This window comes from Delphinapterus leucas, chromosome 14, assembly GCF_059928025.1.
Source record: "Delphinapterus leucas isolate spDelLeu-1000000601 "Yukka" chromosome 14, BTC_Dleu_Yukka2, whole genome shotgun sequence".
Classification (NCBI taxonomy): Eukaryota; Metazoa; Chordata; class Mammalia; order Artiodactyla; family Monodontidae; genus Delphinapterus; species Delphinapterus leucas.
The window spans coordinates 27508495-27529449 of NC_143142.1; the positions used below are offsets into that span (position 1 = coordinate 27508495).

The 20955-nt window shown below is 40.2% G+C and overlaps 1 protein-coding gene across 15 annotated transcripts in view; it reads left to right on the forward strand.

Moving 5' to 3' along the window:
• Positions 1–20955, forward strand: part of MIMS1 (mitochondrial inner membrane structural 1) — a 39377-nt gene that overhangs the window by 593 nt on the left and 17829 nt on the right. For 5 of the 15 annotated variants that reach the window (XM_089894870.1, XM_089894871.1, XM_089894872.1 and 2 more), the window contains exon 1: positions 6332–17866. In XM_089894870.1, the coding sequence (XP_089750996.1) occupies positions 17325–17866 (542 nt within the window). In that variant the 5' untranslated portion in view covers positions 6332–17324. The other 10 variants (XM_089894875.1, XM_022551384.3, XM_089894876.1 and 7 more) reach the window with 5 other exon arrangements.

Here is a 20955-nt window from a genome sequence, read left to right on the forward strand (position 1 = left end):
GCGGGCGGGTGGGCCGGAGGCCGGGTCGCCTGAGCACGCGGCTTTCGGCGCCCTGACCCACGCTCGGCTGGTGGCTCTGCGGAGGGGCACGGCGGGGGCTCCAAGCGGCCGCACGGCGGGGAGCGGCGGCGGCGGCGGCCTCAGGTCCTGAGGTATCCTGGGTCGAGGCCTCTGGGGGCGGGGCCGGGCAGTCGGCGGGGCCTCCTCAACGTGGTACGCGGCGGTGAGCGCCCCCGGGGCGGACAGAGGTCACCCCGCCCTTCGCTGTGCGCCGGTGTCCTGCAAACCCTGTCTGTGGGTCGGTTTTCTAGCCTCCGCTCTGCCTCCTTCACCCTTTGCTCTGCCCTTCCTTGGACGCCGGCCGGGAGGGGCCTGAGAGCCCCCGCGCTCGGACTTGATTCGGAAACGCGCGGCGCCCTACTTCTCCCCGGGGACCGCGGGTCGCTCCCTACCGCCGCATTCGGGAGGTTCAGCCAGAGTTCTCTCGAGAGGGCCGTTCTCATCTGTCAGACTCTGAAGGAAGGGGCAGCCCCCACCTGTTTAGGAGAAACGCCTTCCTGGTAGTATTTGTGTTTTCTGGATTTTGGTATGGGATGGTTGGGGAGTCAACACGCTTTGTTCGTCCTTTCCCTTCAGTTTCTACTGGAGAGTCGCAGGTACCTGCTTGCCACCCCAGACTAGGGTCAAAATTGTGCCTGTGGACCTAAAATTGTTGATGCTTTGTGCCTCAGCACCTCCCACCTGAAGGGTGTAAAACGGGATCAGAAATACGTTTTCCATTATTCTTCACCAAAATTGATCCGTTTAAAAGCAGCTTTGGAAATAGGTTCACTAGCCTGCATACTTGGCAGTAGACGCAGTTATATTAGCCACTAGACTTCGCCTGGGGGAAAGCAACATTCGCAGCATATACTTTACAGTCGAGTCAAAATTCTAAATTGTGGGCACTAACCTTTCTGAGGTTGTTGACCACTTATAAACTTTGGACCAAGAATGAAGTCTGTTTTTAATGAATGAGGATGAGCCATCCATTTCAGATGACTGTACTTGTATTTCTTTTTATTATATGCAGTGAGCTAAGTTGAGAATTAACTTCAGTTCATTATTATTTTTTCGAGGTTGATTTTTTTTTTTTTTTACCATAGTGATGCATGCACCTTTGATACTTACCGCCCTCATAACACAAGTAAGATTACTTGAGTATGTGTCTGTAAATACTCTTTATGCATACAAAATAGCCAGTGATCCTTCCAAGAAAGTTTAAGCATCAAACCTAAAAATTCAGCTAAATGTATTCTTATTTATTTCTCTAAACATAAATTAGTGGCCTGCCACAGCTGATGTGTAGAAAATCACTATGACGAAATATCTCTTCCTCAGTGTGATTTAGTAGTACTTGTTACTTTTCACAGCGTATTGGGAAAATATATTTTTCCACATGGCATATTTTTACTTTTCTCTTTGTTGTTTATTTTTATAGTAGGTTGTTTTGCTCTCCACCTGAGTTCATTATTATTGACAACTGCAAAGGTTGTCCTAGAGATTGAATGTGTTATTGCGTATTCATGCGTTTAGAACTGGCTAATTACATATCCATATATGCTGGTTCCAAGGCTAAAGTTTCTTATGATAGTTGCTGTTGTAATTTTATGGAAAAGGAATCTAATTTTGACTTTTTAAGAAATTTTCTCATTAGATTAAAAGTCTCCTAACTATATGTTTATACAAACTCTACCGTGAATTGATGTTGTGAATGAGATATATAGAGATAACATTTTGTAGTTTTTATTAAAGTTAACTAGAAGTCAAGTAGATTCAGTTGAGAATATTTCTGAACCAGGTTCGTTTTGCCCAACTCCCAGCAAGCCAAACACTGAGATGCTCAGGTTCGCAGCAAAGAGAGGGTTTATTCACAAGGCAAGCAAGTGAGGAGACAGGAAAACTAGTCCATCTATCCTAAAGCGAAGGGCTCTGGGTATTTATGGGATAAAGAATAAAGAAGTAGGGCTGTCTGAGGTGGGGGGAGTGTGGGGAAAGGTGATTGGAAAAGGGTGTAAGGCAGGGTACAGGTGAAATGGATTTAATGATTACCCACTGGTTTCAAGAATAGAGGAAGAACTCTTGAAGGTAGTAGTGATGGAGAGAGTAAATGGGCTAGATAAGAATATTTTAAAAGTTACCATTGGTGTTATTTTTCCCACCATTGCCTGAGTAATAAATGGTTTTCTGGAAGTTGAATTAAAATAATAATAGCTGATAGTTTAGTACCTTCTGTGTGCCAGAGTAAGTGCTTTATACATTTGAAGTCATTTAACTCTTACATTTTCAGTGGGATAGTTGTTATGATTATTTTTGTTTTATAGGTGAGGGGTAAGTAACTTGTCCAACGTTATGCAACTGGGAAGCAGTGGTGGGCTAGGTTTTGGATCCAGGCAGCCTGACTCCAGAAATCAGACTCTATGCTAATGATGAAACAGTGCCAGTTTAAGGCCAGACTCAGAACTGGAAGTTGACTGAAACACAGTAGATTTTCAGAAAATGTTTTGATACTTCTTAATGCTTGGGTTATTATGTTCAGAGAGAAAATAGCTGGATAAGGATGTTGTCTTGCTAGCATATGAACTCTAGCAAGACAGGGATCATCATTTTGTTCAGTGGTTTAACCCAGGTGCCTTGAACAGTGCCTGGCACATAGTGGGGTGGTAATGGATGAATGAATAGCCTAGAAAGGTTTTTAAAAATCCCATTTTTTTTGAAAGGACATACAGGATTTATTTCAGCCTATTTATAAGATTTCTTTATGTGCTGTTTTGATTATTTGGTCCATTATTCACCCAGACTGGTTTGGATTTCTCCTGGTTTGTATTGGGTTGGCCAAAAAGTTCGTTTGGGTTTTTCCATAAGATGTTATACTTTTGTCAGTGAGAGAAAATGAAGTAGTAATTTGTAAGTTTTCTGGTCAGACTAAAGACAAGCAACAGTTTCAATAGATACCATCCCTTAAAGTGAGAGCACTCAGAGGTGGGTAATTTTAAGGTGTCATTTCTGTTGTGGAGTTGAAGATCACATTTTTGAAACATAAAAATTGTTTTTAAAATGTAGATACGATGTTATAGCTTCCTAGGAATGATAGTGTTCTTGGAGGTAGGAAAGAGAGGTGGTTGTAGAAGCTGTGTTTCTCCAAATAGTTTTGGAAGAACTGTTCATTCCTTCAGTCCACTCAGCCGAAGTGTCCCTACTGAAATTTTATTGCCTTTTTTGAACACATAAGATATTATTGTTTAAAAGGTTTTTCCTGTAATAGAAAGTAAAGATTTGCTTGAGAAATCTGTAAGTTTATATTTGTGATGATTAGTTTTATATGTTAACTAGACATGGCTATAGTACCTATTAAGTGATACTGTGATGGTATTTTGAAAATGTGTCAACATCTGTAATCAATTGACTTTAAGGGGATTACCCTCCATAATACGGGTGGGCCTCATTCAATCAATTGAAAGCCTAAATTTCAAACTGAGGTGCCTCAAGAAGAAAAAAATCCCAAGGCTGTGGCATCAATTCTTTTCTTTTTAAAATTTATTTATTTAATTTATTTATTTTTCGCTGTGTTGGGTGTTCATTGCTGCACGCGGGCTTTCTCTAGTTGCGGCGAGCTGGGGTTACTCTTTGTTGTGGTGCGCGGCTTCTTACTGTGGTGGCTTCTCTTGTGGAGCATGGGCTCTAGGCGCACGGGCTTCAGTAGTTGTAGCATGCAGGCTCAGTAGTTGTGGCTCGTGGGCTCTAGAGCACAGGCTCAGTAGTTGTGGCGCACGGGCTTAGTTGCTCTGCGGCATGTGGGATCTTCCCGGACCGGGGATGGAATCCATGTCCCCTGCACTGGCAGGCGGATTCTCAACCACTGCATGTGGCGTCAATTCTTGTATGAGTTTCCAGCCTGCAAATCCACTCTACACATTTCAGATGTGTAGCCCTCACAATTGTGTGAGCCAGTTCCTTAAAATAAATATATCTATTTAAATAAACTAATAATAGATTCCCAATAGGTAGATATAGATATATGTATATGTTTTTTCCTGTTGGTTCTGTATCTCTGGGGAACCCTGTCTGATTCAGATTTTGGTACTGAGAGTGGTTCTAGAGGAACAGAATCTTAAGGATTCCCACCCTAACAAGCCCTCAAGGGTCAGCTACAAAGTGTGACCTGAAGGGGTGTGCCATACTCTTAAAAAATGGCAGGAATGTTTATTTGTTTATACACATGGAAATCTGGGGGATATGTTTACGAATGGATATTAAGGATGTGGGATAATGGTGGAAGGAACATAAAGTTGGGCCAGGCTAAATTTACTGATATAGGCCCACTAAGCAGAGATTCTTGATTCACTTTTATAGCTTGAGGGGTTAGAAAGGGCTCTCAGCAGTTTGATTGGTTGGCTGAAGCATGGACCAAAAGGTGACCCACGCTAAATGAAGTTGAAATGCCAGGCCTGCCTTGGTACACTAAAGAGGAAGGGGTCCAAAGGCTTAGGGACACTGGAATGGTAGAGTGGATTTAACACGTAAGAGCAGCTCACCCACTCTGGGGGAGTCCAGAAGAGAAACTTTTCACCATGACTGGGAGAATTAAATTTGTGAGGGGAACCCCAGCATCCATGAAGAGCTCTATGATTGCTCTTCTCTGTGGGTCAGAAATTACAGTGACTTTGCTGCCACTAAACTGGGGATCCTTAAATGAAGTGAAGGTATTTGGAAATTGGGCAGATACTATAGAGAGACATATTTTCTTAATTGCATATGTATATGCTGAAGGAAAGAAGCCAGAGGAGAGGGCAGTTGGAGTACAGGAAAAAGAATAGCAGTAGAAAAATACAAGGAAAACTTGGTTGAGCAGAATTCTTGGAAGACACAGGAAGAGTTTAGATCTAGAACACAGATGGAGGAATGGGCTTTGAATGGAGGGATAGTTCATTTTCTGAGGAGGCAGTTAACTGACCCTGAGATGGGTTTGGATGCAGGTAACTGGAAGGGAGAAGGCTGAAGTTGAGAAAATTCATCCCCTAATAATTTTGGTTCATTTTTAAGGGGAAGTGGGGGATAGCTTTATCTAATTATTCATTTAACAAATATTAGGTGCCTCCTATGTGTCAGCCAACCTTTGTTGTCGGCACCTGAGATGCAGCAGTGAATAAAACGGGAAAAAAAATTCTGTCCTTGTCAGTCCTTAAATGGACTTAAATGATAATAATAAGTGAATAATAATTATCCTAAAACAGTAATAAATAAGTGAATCATGTAGGGTGTTAGACAATAAGTGCTATGGAAAAAGAAACAAATAGAACAAGGTAAGCAATATTGGGATGACAGGGCTGGAAGAGAAAGGATTGGGAGCAGTGACCCCATGGAGCGGGTACCATTTGAACAAAGACTTGTAGGAAGTGAAGGAGTTAGTCATGCAGGTATCTGGAGAAAGACTCTTCCAAGCAGAGGGAACAGTTAATGCAGAGTTCTTAAAGCAGGGGCCTTTTTAGCATGTTCGAAGAGCTGTAGGGGGGCTAGTGTGGCTGGAGCAGAGTGAGCAAGGCACAGGCTGAGAGTAGGTGATGTATTCAGTGAGGGAAAGGTAGAAGGTTGTGTAAGGCAGGGGTCCCCAACTCCCTGGCCTCGGACCATTACCGGTCCATGGCCTGTTAGGAACTGGGCCACACAGCAGGAGGTGAGCAGCGGTGCAAAGCTTCATCTGCCGCTCCCCATCGCTTGCATTACCACCTGCACCTATTCCCACCCCCGATGCCCCGCCCCCAGTCCGTGGAAAAATTGTCTTCCACGAAACTGGTCCCTGGTGCCAAAAGGGTTGGGGACTGCTGGTGTAAGGCATTGTAGGCAGTTGTAAGGACTTACCTTGGGAGAAATTGGGGAGCTTTAAACAGAGGAGAGACATGATCTGATGTATACTTTATATTTTACCATCTGAAAGTGAAGTATGAGGCTTGAAGAGATTGGGAAAAGTGAGGAATGGTGGAGGAAGCTCATCTGATCAGAAACCATCATCAGTTGTCACAGCATTCAGAGCCTTTCTGAGATAGAATGATGTACCATCAATGTATGCTGGTACTAATTTACTCAGTTATGTGGCTTTTGTTAGTGCTCAGCTATGATTGTGGGATGTAGTTGTGGGAAAAACAGATGGTTGGACTGGCTCTGGATTAGATTTTGTGGTCTGGTGTTGCAGAAGGACAAAGTAGTGATTCAAGTAATGCACTGTAGAATCCAGGCTGGATAAAGACTTCAGAGTGAAACCAGGAGGAGCTGTTGGATTTGAAGGAGAAGGAGGGTAGAGTGGGACAAGGTCCTGGAACTAGAGTCCAGAGAGAGTAAAGGAGTGGAAGCTGGAAGAAGAAGAGGCTGAAGAGAGTGGGATAGTATAGTTTGAGGACTTCAGTTGTGGGTCAGTAACAGATTATTTCAGTGACAAAGGTATGACCAGTGGAGTGTATTGCTAGAGAGGCTGGGATTTTGCATGGGTCAAACAAATGGAATAATGGCAGAAGTTTAGATGAAGGAAGACTATGAGCTTGGTTTGACCAGGTCAGTAGATGAGACGACGAAGAAAGAAAGCTAGAATTAATTATTGATCCAGCATATTAAGTGCTAGATACTATACTTTATCTCATTTAATCATATAAATACAACATGATAAAAGTGTATTTAACCCCATTTTAGGAATGAGGAAAAGAGCTAAGTAAAGTAATTCCAGAAAGGGTCGGAACTAGTCTTTCTGACTGTAAAGCTTGCATTCTTCCCATTGCAATGGGATAACACCTGCCACAGCCCAAAAGGAAGTGGGTGGAAGTCTGGAACCACGTGGATTCTGGACCAGTGTTACCATAACAAATCACCCTGACTTGGCTTGTTGAACTTAGAGCCTCTGAAAAGAGAAAAAAAAAAAGAGAAACATTTTGTGTAAATTAAGATATTTGTGTAGTAATTTTGGAAAATTTGATTTTCTTTACAAGCTGGGGAAATCAATGAGTCATTAATGAAATTCCTTGGGAATTCACTAGGGGGCATAATTTAACCTTTTCTGAAGATTAGAAATTTAACAATGGCTTCATCATTGCCACAGCTTTAGTGGCTCAATTTTGGTAATAGAAAGCTTAAAAGCAGAATAGATTGAAGAAGATGGATTATATAATAGAAATTAAGTTGAAGCCATCCAGTGCCTTACGGAGCAGGAAAGTAACAGCCCAGAAAGTGCTGCAAATAACTTTGCATCCTGTTACTTTTTCTAAACAGCAAACTCAATTTGATTTGAAACAGCAGTCAAGGTGTAATTAAGAGAGAGATCAAAATGAATAAATTAGAATATTAATCTGTTGAAAGGAGAAAATTTGAATTTCCTCCTGTTTGATGGTAATTGAGGACTTTGTATAAGTAGAGGCAATTCTTTCCTTCATTTATCCTTTTTATTATGTTTCAACCTGATGAGTTCTACGTTTATCCTGTTCTCATACCTGTACTTCAAGTTAAAGTTATACTATGTATCAGTTGTATTGGGTAAGGCCACAGTGTACTGTCTTTAAAGAAATTAATGAATGGACTATTTTAGCGAAGTTTAGGTTTATAGAAACATGGCGCAGAGATAGTACAGAGAATTCCCCCCTTATCCACCCCACCCACCCACACACTGTTTCCCCTATTATTGACATCTTGTATTAGTGTGGTACGTTTTTTAGAATTGATGAACAATATCAATACATTATTAACTAAAGTTCATAGTTCACATTAGGGCTCACTCTTTGTGTTGTATATTTATTTTTGTGGGTTTTAGCAATTGCATAATGACATTTATCCACCATTACAGTATCATACAGAATGTTTCACTGCCCTAAAAATGTCCTGTGCTCCTTCTATTCATCCCTTCCCTCCCCCACCCTGGAAACCACTGATCTTTTTACCACTGATCTCTATAGTTTCACCTCTTCCAGAATGTCACACCTCTTCCAGCATGTTGGAATCATACAGTATATCAGTTTGTTTATCCACTCATCTATTCAAGGACTTCTTGGTTATGTCCAGTTTTTGGCAATTATGAATTAAGCTGCTGTAAACATTTGTGTGCAGGTTTTTGTGTGGATGTAAATTTTCAGCTCGTTTTGGTTAAGTACCTAGGAGTGCTATTGCTGACTCATTGTAAGCCTACGTTTAGCTTATACGAAACTGCCAAACTGTCTTCCAAAGTGACTGTACCATTTTGCATTCCCACCAGCAATGAATGACCGTTGCTGTTGTTCCACAACCTCCGCAGCATTTGTTGTCAGTGTTTTGGATATTAGTCATTCTGATAGATGTGTAGTGGTATCTTGTTTTAATTTGCAATTCTCTAGAGACATGCTGATGAGCATGAACATCTTTTTTTCAATTGAGATATAATTGACATGTAACATTGTGTTAGTTTCAGCTGTATAACATAATGATTCAGATATTTGTATATATTGCAAAATGATCACCACAGTCTAGTTAATATCCATCATCTCACATAGTTACAGAATTTTTTTCTTGTGATAAGAACTTTTAAGATCTACTTTCCTAGTAACTTTCAAATATACAATGCAATATTAATTATAGTCACCATGCTGTGCGTTGCATCCTCATGACTACTTACGTATTTTATAACTGGAAGCTTGTACCTTTTGAACACCTTCATCCATTTCACCAGGCCTTCTTCCCTCACCCCCCCTGCCCTCCCCAGCAACCACCACTCCATTCTCTGTATGTACAAATTTGAGTTTGGGTCTTTGTTGTTGTTGTTTTTAAGATTCCACATATAAGTGAGATCATACAATATTTTTCTTTTCCTTTCTGACTTACTTTGTTTAACATAAAGCCCTCAAGGTTTATCCATGTTGTTGCAAATGGGAAGATTTCCTTCTTTTTTTTTTTTAAATTGAGGTATAGATGTAGTGTGTAAGTTTTAGGTGTACAACATAGTGATTCACAATTTTTAAGGTTACATTCCATTTATAGTTGTTATAAAATATTTGCTATATTCCCTGTGTTGTACAGGATATCCTTGTAGTTTATTTTATCCATTGTAGTTTGTACCTCTTAATCCTCTACCCCTATTTTTCCCCTCCTCCCTTCCCTCTCCCAACTAGTAACCACTAGTTTGTTCTCTGTGAGTGTTTCTTTTTTGTCATATTCACTAGTTTGTTCTTTTTAGTTTCCACATATAAGTGATACCATACAGTATTTGTCTTTCTGTGACTTATTTCACTTAACCTGATATCCTGCAAGTCCATCCATGTTGTTGCATATGAAAAAATTTTGTGTTTTTTTATGGCTGAGTAGTATTCCATTTATATATACCACATCTTCTTTATCCATTCATCTGTTGATAGACATTTAGGTTGCTTCCATATCTTAGCAATTGTAAATAATGCTGCAGTGAATGTTGGGGTGCATGTATCTTTTTGAATTTTTTCAATATTTTTCATGTTTTCATTTTTTTCAGATATATATTTAGGAGTGGAATTGCTGGGTCATATGGTAGTTCAATTTTAGTTTTTTTGAGAAACCTCCTATACTGTTTTCCACATTGGCTGCACCAATTTACATTCCCATCAGCAGTGTACAAGGGTTCCCTTTTCTCCATATGCTCGCCAACCTTTGTGCATTTCTCTGATGATTAACAGTGTTGAGCATCTTTTCATGTGCCTGTTGGCCATCTGTATGTCTTTGGAAAAATGTCTGTTCAGGTCTTGTGCCCATTTTGTAATTGGGTTGTGGTAGTTTTTGTTGTTTGATATTGAGTTTTATGAGCTATTTATATGTGTTGGATATAACTCCTTATCGGTAACATCATTTGCAAATATCTTCTCCCATTCAGGAGGTTGTCTTGTTCATTTTACCTATGGTTTCCTTTGCTGTGCAAAAGCTTTTAAGTTTAATTAGGTCCCATTTGTTTATTTTGCTTTTATTTCCTGTGCTTTAGGAGATGGGGCCAAAAAATAATGCTGCAATTTATGTCAAAGAGTGTTCTGTCTGTGTTTTCCTCTAAGAGTTTTATACTATCTGGTCTTACATTTGGGTATTTAATGCATTTTGAGTTTATTTTTGTATATGGTGTTAGAGAATGTTCTAATTTTTTTACATGTAGCTGTCCAGTTTTCCAGCACCACTTACTAAAGAGACTCTTTTTTCCATTGTATATTCTTGCCTTCTTTGTTGTAGATTAATTGACCGTAAGTGCAGGGGTTTATTTCTGGGCTCTCTATTTTGTTCCACTGATCTATGTGTCTCTTTTTGTGCCAGTACCATACTGATTGATTATTGTAGTCTGAAGTCAGGGACTGATTCCTCCAGCTCTGTTCTTTCTCAAGATTGTTTTGGCTATTTGGGAGTCTTTTGTGTTTCCATACAAATATTGAAATTATTTTTTCTATTTCTGTGAAAAATGCCCTTGGTATTTTGATAGAGATTGCATTGAATCTGAAGATCGCCTTGGGTAGTATGGTCATTTTAACAATATTTTTCCAATCTATGAACATGGTATATCTTTCCATTTGTTTGTGTCATCTTCAGTTTCTTTCATCAGTGTTCAAGTACAGGTCTTTTACCTCCTTAGGTATGTTCTCATCCCCTTTCTCTCTGTCTTATCCTTTTGGGACCCCAATAATGTGAATATTAGTCCACTTGATGTTGTCCTAGAGGTCTCTTAAACTGTTCTCATTTCTTTTCATTGTTTTTTCTATTTCCTGTTCAGAGCAGTGATTTCCACTACTCTGTCTTCCAGCTCTCTGATCTATGCCTCTGTATCACTAAGTATACTGTTGATTCCTTCTAGTGTATTTTTCATTTCAGTTATTGTATTCTTCATTTCTGTTTGGTTGTTCTTTATATTTTCTAATTCTTTTTTAAAGCTTCTAACGTATCTCTCTGTGCATCCATTCTTCTCCTGAGTTATTTGATCATCTTTATGATAACTGCCCTAACTCTTTATCAAGTAGATTACCTGTCTCCACTTTTAGTTCTTCTTCTGGGGTTTTATCTTGTTCCTTCATTTGGAATGTGTTCCTCTCTTGCCTCATTTTGCCTAAGTTGCTGTTTTTGTTGTAACATAACTGATAAGTTAGTTACATTCCTGACCTTGGAGAAGTGGCCTTTTGTAGGAGTCATCCTATGTGTCCCAGCAGTGCACTTCCCTTTCATCACCCTAGCTTCCTAGGGCTTCCCCCTATGAGGGCTGCATGGGTCCTCCTGTTGTAGTGGGCTATGTGGGCAGTCTGGTAGGCTTGGTTGGCCCCTGGTCTGGTTGGTTGCCAGGCCCTGCCTTGTGTGGAGGCTGCTGGCCACTGGTTGGCAGGACCAGGTCACAAGGTGGCTGACTGCAGAACCCAGGGGGGCCCTGGGGCTAGGGCTGGCTCACTGGTGAGTGGAGTCAGGGTCCAGGAGACTCTGGGGCTGCTGCTCACCCACTAGTGGGTGAAGGTAGGTCCTGGGGTTAGTGTCAGCCTATTGGCAGACAGAGCCAGGTCCTGGAGTCTGGTTGCAGGGCCCAGGGGTCTCAGAGCTAGTGTCAGATAGCTGGTGGATGGGACTGGTTCCTGACACGGTTGGGTATGGGGTCTGGGGTGTCGCGAAGCTTGTGTTGTCCTGCTAGTGGGCAGGCCCCAAGAAAATTCCAATATCTGTTCAATTTTCATTGGAGTTTCTTATCTAGCCTGTGGAGCTCAGGAGCTTCAGTAGGAATAAGTGCCTATGTTGTGACTGGTGGGAAACTGGCAATTAGGCAAAGTAGGACCAGCATTCACAGAGATTTTATTTTCACTGTTAGGGCTTCTGTGGCTGTGCCCTGTGAGCTGGAGGAGGTGGGGGCAAACCAGAGGCTCCATTCCTCTCACTCCTGCTTTAATCTGAGCAACTTTGCTTCTAGTTATTTCCTTTGTTGGACTTCCAAATAAGAATTTGTTTGACAAAAGAGTTACTTTGAATTCACATAATAGACAACCAGGTTCTGCTATTGAAATTTGTTGCTTTAACTCTAACTTTTTAGTCATTGTTTTTTTATTTCTTATGTAAGAACAGAGTATAAATTATGTAAGAACAGAGTATAAATTAGTTAATTTTTGCAGCTATTGTATTTCCAGTGCTGCTTGAATGTTTTAGGCTTCCAGGTGTGAGGAACAGAAACAGAAACATGCTCGTATAACCTTGAGCAGTATGGGTATGGTAAGGATATAGAGGGAGGAAAGGAGTCTCATAAACTAACTCATTTGGCCTTATGGAACTGCAATTTCAGGATATAGTGGCCCTAGAATCCCAACAGCACTCTAATATTTGTGCTTTCTCACTGGCATTTGTTTCCAGTCCATCTACCCTCCCCTTCATTCCTTTAACTCAGCTCCCGCCTCCCTTTCCCCATCCCTCTCCCTCTCCCTCATGGTTCCCACTGCTTCCTTATGCTTCCTCTTTTTTAAAAAAATTTATTTATTTTTGGCTGTGTTGGGTCTTTGTTGCTGCATGCGGGCTCTCTCTAGTTGCGGAGAGTAGGGGCTACTCTTTGTTGCGGTGCGTGGGCTTTTCATTGTGGTGGCTTCTCTTGTTGCAGAGCACGGGCTCTAGGTGCATGGGCTTCAGTAGTTACGGCATGCAGGCTCAGTAGCTGTGACTCGCAGGCTGTAGAGCGCAGGCTCAGTAGTTGTGGTGCACGGGCTTAGTTGCTCCGCGGCACGTGGGATCTTCCTGGACCAGGGCTTGAACCCATGTCCCCTGCATTGGCAGGCAGGTTCTTAACCACTGTGCCACCAGGGAAGCCCCTATGCCTTTACTCTTGACCACTGTGTCTTCACTCTACTTTGCTCTGCCTCAGGACTACATGAGAGGCTCCTGACTTTCAGACATGTGTGTTACTGCTTCCTCATGCCTGATCCTGAGCCCTGTCTCTGAAAGGTTAGGTATTAGGGAATTGATTAGTTACAGTTTCATATAAATTTTAAATTTTGGGCCAGACCTATCCTAAGCAACTGTTTATCCTATAGAATCTCCTTTTGCCTCAAGCACTGATCCTCCGGCTTTACCACTGCAAATAAGAGCAATAGGCTATTTTGCTTACTTATAATAATAACTTGTAACATTTCCTGAGCACTTGCTGCATGCTAGGTATTTTCTAAACCTTTTACATGTATTCATTCATTTTATCCTTACAACAACCCTATGAAGTAGGTTCTATTATTAACTCCATTTTACAAATTGGAAACCAAGGCATAGGGAGGCTGATAAACTTGTCCAAAGGTTACATAGTTTATAAATAAGGTTTTCAGGATTTGAACCCAGGCAGTCTGACCTCTCAGATCCCAAGCTTTCCATTTTAAGTTAGACGCTATAGCTTGCTTACTAAAATTAAGTAGGTCATTAAAAGAACCAGGCTTTACTTAGAAATTATTCTAAGCAATTCAGAACAGTGCCCTCATCTCTAGACATGAAGGTTTCATGCTGCTGGAGCAGGAAAATAACGTGTCACCGTTCTGTAGGAAATAAGCTAAGTCTCATGATTTAAATATTTATTACTGGAATTACTGTATTTCACTGGAAGAAATTCAAGATTAAGTTCTCCAGATTCTCCATGTGTATCAGAAATATTTTAGGTGCCTGTTGGTTCACAATTTCTTCAGGCCCACTCATTCACCTGTCCAGATATAGCTGACTTGATCTGGGTAGGACTTAAGAGGAATGGCGCCTCCGTTATTGGCCAGTAACCAGAAACTTTTATCTTTAATTGAAAATATGAGCAGACTAGTAAAATCAAGAAATGGAAGCTGCCAGTGAGCTGAGGCCATTATACACAGGTGCTAGCTGTGAGACAAGAAAATTTCTACTTTGTCATTTTATGTTCCTGAAGCCTGTTCACTCCAGAATATTGAATATACTACTCAGTCTCTGCCTGCCCTCTCCTTTTTTTTTTTTTTTTTTTTTTGCGGTACGCGGGCCTCTCACTGTTGTGGCCTCTCCCGTTGCAGAGCACAGGCTCCGGACGTGCAGGCTCAGCGGCCATGGCTCACGGGCCCAGCTGCTCTGCGGATGTGGGATCTTCCTGGACCGGGGCACAAGCCCGTGTCCCCTGCATTGGCAGGTGGACTCTCAACCACTGCGCCACCAGGGAAGCCCCTGCCCTCTACTTTTATTTGCACTCATCTGAAGTAGGTTTGTTCCTTGAAATCGCATGAGTCTTAATGTGTATGTCACCAGTATTGTGATTGGATACCTTTGGGAGTCTAGCTATCACCCACCCATTTAAATTTAAATTGATTTAATTTTAGTTTTTAATGTAAAATTTGACCCAGTTTTTGGGCCCTGTGTTTCCTTAGAGAGCTTTGACCATGTGTCTTATATGTCTTGGTTTGCTGAAAATTGGCACTGTCTCTTCCTTCTAGAAGTGGCCATGTTAGCTTAGTGACCCAGTATGTATGGGCCTGGGATTAAACTGGGTTTGAATCCCAGCTCCTCCACTCAGCAGTTGAGTGGCATTGGGCAAGCTGTTGGTTCAGTGTCCTCAAATGTAAAGTGATGACAGTAGTCCCTCCTTCATAGGGTTGTTACAAGAATAAAACGAGTTAATACGTGTAAAATGTTTGTAAAGCACCAACCACATAGTAAGGGCTCAAAATCAAAAACACCTTACCATTATGATGATGATGGTGATGATGGATGATATTTTTGCTGCCATGCTGCATCTGGCACTGAAGCCATTTGATGGGCTTAGGGAAATGGTTCTTAAGTTCATATTGTCAGGTGTGACTTGACTGCAGGACATTCTGATTTATTAGGTCTAAGAGAGTCCAGGAATCTATTTTCAAACCACCTCCACTCCCCCCACAACATCCCCAGCTCCCCATGATTCGGAACAAAAGATAACATAGTGTGATTCCATTTGTACGAAGTGTCCAGAATAGACAAGTGTAGAGACAGAAAGTACACTAGTGGTTGCCTGGGACTGGGAGGGTGAGGGAATGGGCAGTGACTGCAATAGATTTGGAGTTTCTTTTGGGGGTGATGAAAATGTTCTAAATTTAGATTGTGGCGATGGTTGCACAACTGTGAATATACTAAAAATCAGTGAATTTTATACCTTGAATAAGGGACTTCTATAGTATGTGAATTATATCAATAAAGATGTTTTTTAAAATGGGAGGGGAATAGTTGAAACCAGGGGAAGGGATGCAAACTGGAAGCTTGGAAAGAGCCTTTTTAAAAAAATCCTTTTTCTTTTTATTCACTAACACAAACACATAATAATCCAGTTATCTGAAAGTTAGACTTCTGGGAACTTCACCTCCTGGGAAACTGCCCTGTAAAGGAAATAAGTTTAAAAGAGAAAAAGAAAGCCTTTTGAGTTCAGAAAACATCTGTACTAACGCCAGGGACAGGAATCATTCAAAAGTAATGAATGGTGCTGGAGAAAAGCCTCAAAATAAATTCATCTAAAATAGAGACCAAAAAATTCATAGTAAAAGTTTCTAAATGAATTTTTATATTTGACAGATTTTAGGTTATAATTCCAACTGAGCTAATTCTTAGAATAAATAACCAGTTGGTGTTTTTTCCCCTTGGTGTAGGCATGGCATGGATTTATAGGTAAAATAGGGGTGGTAGGCGAGCACAATAAGATATCCTTTACTTACTGTCTGACTCACAACAAAAAAATAAGTCAGTTTTGTAAAAATAATTACAGACTTAATCATTTCTCTGAATGGCCTTAGTCATTTAGTGTTTAAATCATTCTTTATTTGAAGCACATGTCATTACCCTGTAGCTTTTCTCTTTGGTTATTAACTGGTCTGAGTCTTCTGTCACTTTTCACTGGCTTTGCTTTGATTCAGCCATCTCCAGTATCACCTTTAAAGGCTTCCTGGGAGCCTGTTTGTTTTGCAAGATTTGCAGTTTCATTTCACAGCCCATTTGCCTTGTGTTGTTGGATCATCTGTGCGAGCCTGATAGAAGCTAAGTTAATTATTAATTAGGAAGGGAGGAGTCTGGGATTAATTTTATAAAGAGACAGTTTGTTAGTAGTTGTTTTTAAATGACAGCTTTGTATCCCAGGTAACAAACATTCATGTAAGATGGGGTATCTGTATTTGTTGGAGTGCTTAATTTACTGAGGTGCTAACTCAAAACTTGTGATTCTTATTAAGTACACAGTTTATAAAAAATAAGATCATCTATTCTCAATGTATTAGAATTGGAGAGGTAGCTGGTGCAAGGTGCGGGTGAAGATTAGGGGTTAGGCGGCACTGCCTGATGTTGAGGGAAGGGAACTGATTTGCTATATATAATAATGCATACAATAATTATATTTTACCAGTGGGGAAACTTTGTGTCTAGAGATGCTAAGTAATTTGCTCAAAATAATACCACTATTAACTCAATTGGGCCCATCTTATTTCAAAGTCCATGTTTTTTTAAAATTATACTATCCTGTCTTTTTTTTTTTTTTTTTTTTTTTGTGGTACGCGGGCCTCTCACTGTTGCGGCCTCTCCCATTGCAGAGCACAGGCTCTGGACGCGCAGGCTCAGCGGCCATGGCTCACGGGCCTAGCCGCTCCACGGCATGTGGGATCTTCCCGGACCGGGGCACGAACCTGTGTCCCCTGCATTGGCAGGCGGACTCTCAACCACTGCGCCACCAGGGAAGCCCCTCTATCCTGTCTTTTAACAAAGTTGTAGCTCTCTGGAAAAGTCTGTTCTCACCAGTTAATAATATATGTAATTTACAATTTTATATAATTTAGTCTAAAAGCATTATAGAATAAATGAGATTGATGTCAACTCTTCATCAGACCTTAATATTTTAATAACTAACACTTATATGATGCTTGTTAGTTTACAAAAGCACTTCTTTTCATCATAAATTTCATATAATTCCTGTAAAAACCTATGAAGTAATCCTTGTTTTACTAGTGGGTTTAGGCTTCAAATCTAAAAGACAGTTGCATAGAATTATGACCCCAAAACATTAGGGCCCAGCTCTTTAGCTTCCAGATATGATTTTTCTGTTATACTACACTGCTTCTTTGTAGAATGACAGAAGCCCTACAAATATGCCTTTTGTGGCAATAAAATAGCCCGGAAATCTTACCGTCCATGATGTCTGTTGGACTGGTTTACTATATCATATTTAAATGATGTGTTTTAATGAAATTCTAAAATTTGGTATGGTAGAACTATATACCTTAACATTAATTTCTGTGGATTTGGTAACAATGTCTATCCTTTTACTTCTTAATAGTTAATGATATATGTTGAAGTAGATTGGTTTATAATGGAAATCTATGTATAATCTAATTTTTTTTAATCTAGTCTCTATAGAAGCTGGAATCCATCAATCTCCGTTCTTCAAAATGCAATGGAACGTACCAAAGACTGTATTCCGACTGGCACATAGGACATGCATGGAACCAGATAAAGCTGGTCTTTGGGGACACTGTCAAAACATGAAGGGACCATTACTTTTGTATACCTCAGAATCCAGAGTGGTTTGGGTACAGGGCCCTCAGAAACGATGGCTGCACTTACCTGCTGCCCAGTGTGTTGCAAAGGAAAGGAAGCCATTCATTGCTCACCCACCCCAACCAGGGATCCTTCATAAACAGTGGGAGCAGGATACCTTATCCAAGAGGGTTCTGTCATCCAGTGCTACATCCCCAGGAACTCCCTCTGAAAAAAAGGAAGAACCTGATCCTTTACAAGACAGATCAATTAGTCTTTATCAACGATTTAAGAAAACATTTAGACAATATGGAAAAGTTTTGATTCCAGTGCATCTAATAACTTCTGGTGTTTGGTTTGGAACGTTTTATTATGCAGCCATAAAGTAAGTTTTTGCTTGATTGAGCACCTTTCCCTGTTTTATCAGAATGTTACTCTTAATTGTACTAATGAAAGCCTTTAAGTAGTTTTTTAAATGCTTTAATATCTTCAATTGATAGAGGATGACTATTTTTCATAGCAGTTTTCCACATTTTAATAACAGTAGCTAACATTCGCTTACTGTGTACAGCAGGTATTATGCTAAAATTTTTATAACTGTATCATCTCATTTAATTCTCACAGCAACCGTATGAAGCAGGTAGTGCAATTATTCCCAGTTTATTAATGAGAAAACAGATTAAGCAAGAATAAGTCAAAATAACTTAGTTTTTCCCAAAATAACTCGGAGTCTGATTTCAAGCCTTAATCACTATGCTTGTGTCCCATCAACATATAGGATAGCACAGGAATAAAATTAGTTTCCAGAGATTTGGCAGCAGCGTGAGTTCTGTACTTAAATGTTTCTTACAGTGTTTATCAACGTGAAAAGATAACTTATTTTGCCATGTGTATGGTTTTGGTTGGAAATTAGTAAGATTTTGCAAAGCCTGGCTTGTATCTGTTGTAGACACAAAAATGAACAAATTGCAGACTTATGCTTTAATGTTACATCTGATGAATGTCAAGGTAAGGTCTTCTGTTCTGATCAGAAGTTGATTTGTTGTCCGCTTAAAATCTTGTTAAGAGGGTATATCTCGTGTTAGGTATTTTTTACTACAATAAAGTAAATGTTTTTTTAAAAGTTAATTTAGTGGTCCTAGCCTCTGGGTATTATAAAACATAGAATTTCTAAATGTACCTTTCTTGTTAATTACTGTTCCTTTCTTTTAAAGTGAGTTGTATCATTCACAGTGTTTTAGGAGCAGGAGTACACGTAGAAACAGATTATCAATGATTACCAGTTTCTTTCTGCCACCAGCAGAACTGAGTGTGCCAGCGTGTGCCTGTCCCGAGTGCTGTGTGGCTTTTCTTCCTGTGGCCTGGGTGTGACCTATGAACAGTATGCTCACCATCCTGCAGGCAATGAGATGCACAGTGAAGACCACTTTGATGTTTTTGTAAACTCCTCTAATGGGTTTAGAATTATTTTATACTTTCCCAAAGTCCACTGATTTTCAGTTTTTGGTTATATTTAATGGTTTGACAGTAAGGTATTAAATATTTTAATGTAAAGCTCACTCATTGGAAAAAGCTTATCATTTATTAAATTAAAAGATGATGGAATGGAGACTATTCTTATTCTTGGGAAACATGGGATTAGAAATGTTTCTTTACAAAAGTTCTGTTGAATAAAAGGATTTTTTTTTAACCTTATATAATTGATGCTGTTCTGTTTCTTTTCATATCTTTCTATTTAGTTCTTGTTATTCAGTTATTTCCTTCTTCATTATGTATTATTATTTTCTTTAAGAATTCCTTTCTTTGCAGAGATTCTTATATGTGCATTTTATGGAATTATCTTTTTGTTTATTAATGACATTTTCTGGACATGTATAAAAATATTTATAGAAATCTTCGGAACTGCCCTTAGTTTTTTAACAGAGCCTAAAATCATGTACCATTTTGAATAAAACTTTCATAGGCGTTCAGTTCTTCTATTTAATGAATAGTTTTCTACATATTGAATTTTCTTTTTTGAGCCATTTAGGATTTTTCTGATTCGGTGTTGTGGATGACGATGAGTTTCTTCCATGTTTCTTTGCCTTTGCTAGGTTGCCTTTAATAAGCATTCAGCCTCCTGGCCTCAGGGGGAGAAATCTAAGTTTTTAATAATTGAATATGAGATTCTTATTTGGACTATTAAAAAGAGTACTTTTGTTCCTTTTACTTTTCCTTGCCTTCAGTAAAAGAGTTCTATAACCAAAAAAACAGACCTTCAAATAACCTAGTAATATTATTAGACTTAGGACGCTTTCGGTGGTGTCTGCACTGATGCAGTTGTGGTGATGTTCTGCTGTCCCCTGTGAAGTCCACCTTTCTTGGTTTTGTCCTTCCCCCTCTTTTTTCTGTGAATGCCTGTGTGTAAATGTGGTGGGACTGTCCACTTTAAAGTCGTATGCCTCATCCATCACCGCCTGCCTTTGGCTCTTTGTCAGCATGGAAATTTGGTTCCCAGACCCAGCTCTACTGCCCCACCGTGACCACTGGTCCAGTTCTGTTACAGCATCACATAGCTAAGTTATATTAGGTAGGATGTGTTGCTTTCCAGAACAGTCCCTAATGTTTTGTTAAGTCCTTAATGCTTGAGAAATTGAAAGTTGATTTGTTCTAAGGGAAATGATACTTCGAAAATATTAGTTTATGTTTGAATGGCAGCGTATCTTTCACTGTGAGATGATTTTATTGTGATGTTGGAGTTGATTGTGTTAAATACAGGTTTTCAATTCAACTGACTAGAGGCTGGGTTTATTTTATTTGGTTTTAGCTGAAAAAAGTTCTCTGTTACTTGCTTGTTGCCTACTTACTATTTTTTTTTTTTTTTTTTTTTGCGGTACGCGGGCCTCTCACTGTTGTGGCCTCTCCGTTGCGGAGCACAGGCTCCGGACGCGCAGGCTCAGCGGCCATGGCTCACGGGCCCAGCCACTCCGCAGCATGTGGGACCTTCCCGGACCGGGGCACGAACCTGTGTCCCCTGCATCGGCAGGCGGACTCTCAACCACTGCGCCACCAGGGAAGCCCCCTACTTACTATTAAAAGAAAAGGGAAAACATAGTTTGTAACTTGAGGGACAACTAGCATTACTGCCTCTCAGCACCACAGAGCAAAATGCCATTCTGTATTTAGTTAACACAGTGATGAAGATCTCAGGCTTTTGAAACATTTTATTTCAGGGAGATCTAAATTGTGCATCCTCATAGATTTTATTTTTTTATTTATTTTTTAATTAATTTATATTTTTGGCGGCATTGGGTCTTTGTCGCTGCGCACAGGCTTTCTCTAGTTGCGGCGAGCCGGGGCTACTCTTCCTTGTGGTGAGCGGGCTTCTCATTGTGGTGGCTTCTCTTGTTGTGGAGCACGGGCTCTAGGCGCACGGGCTTCAGTAGTTGTGGCGTGTGAGCTCAGTAGTTGTGGCTTGTGGGCTCTAGAACACAG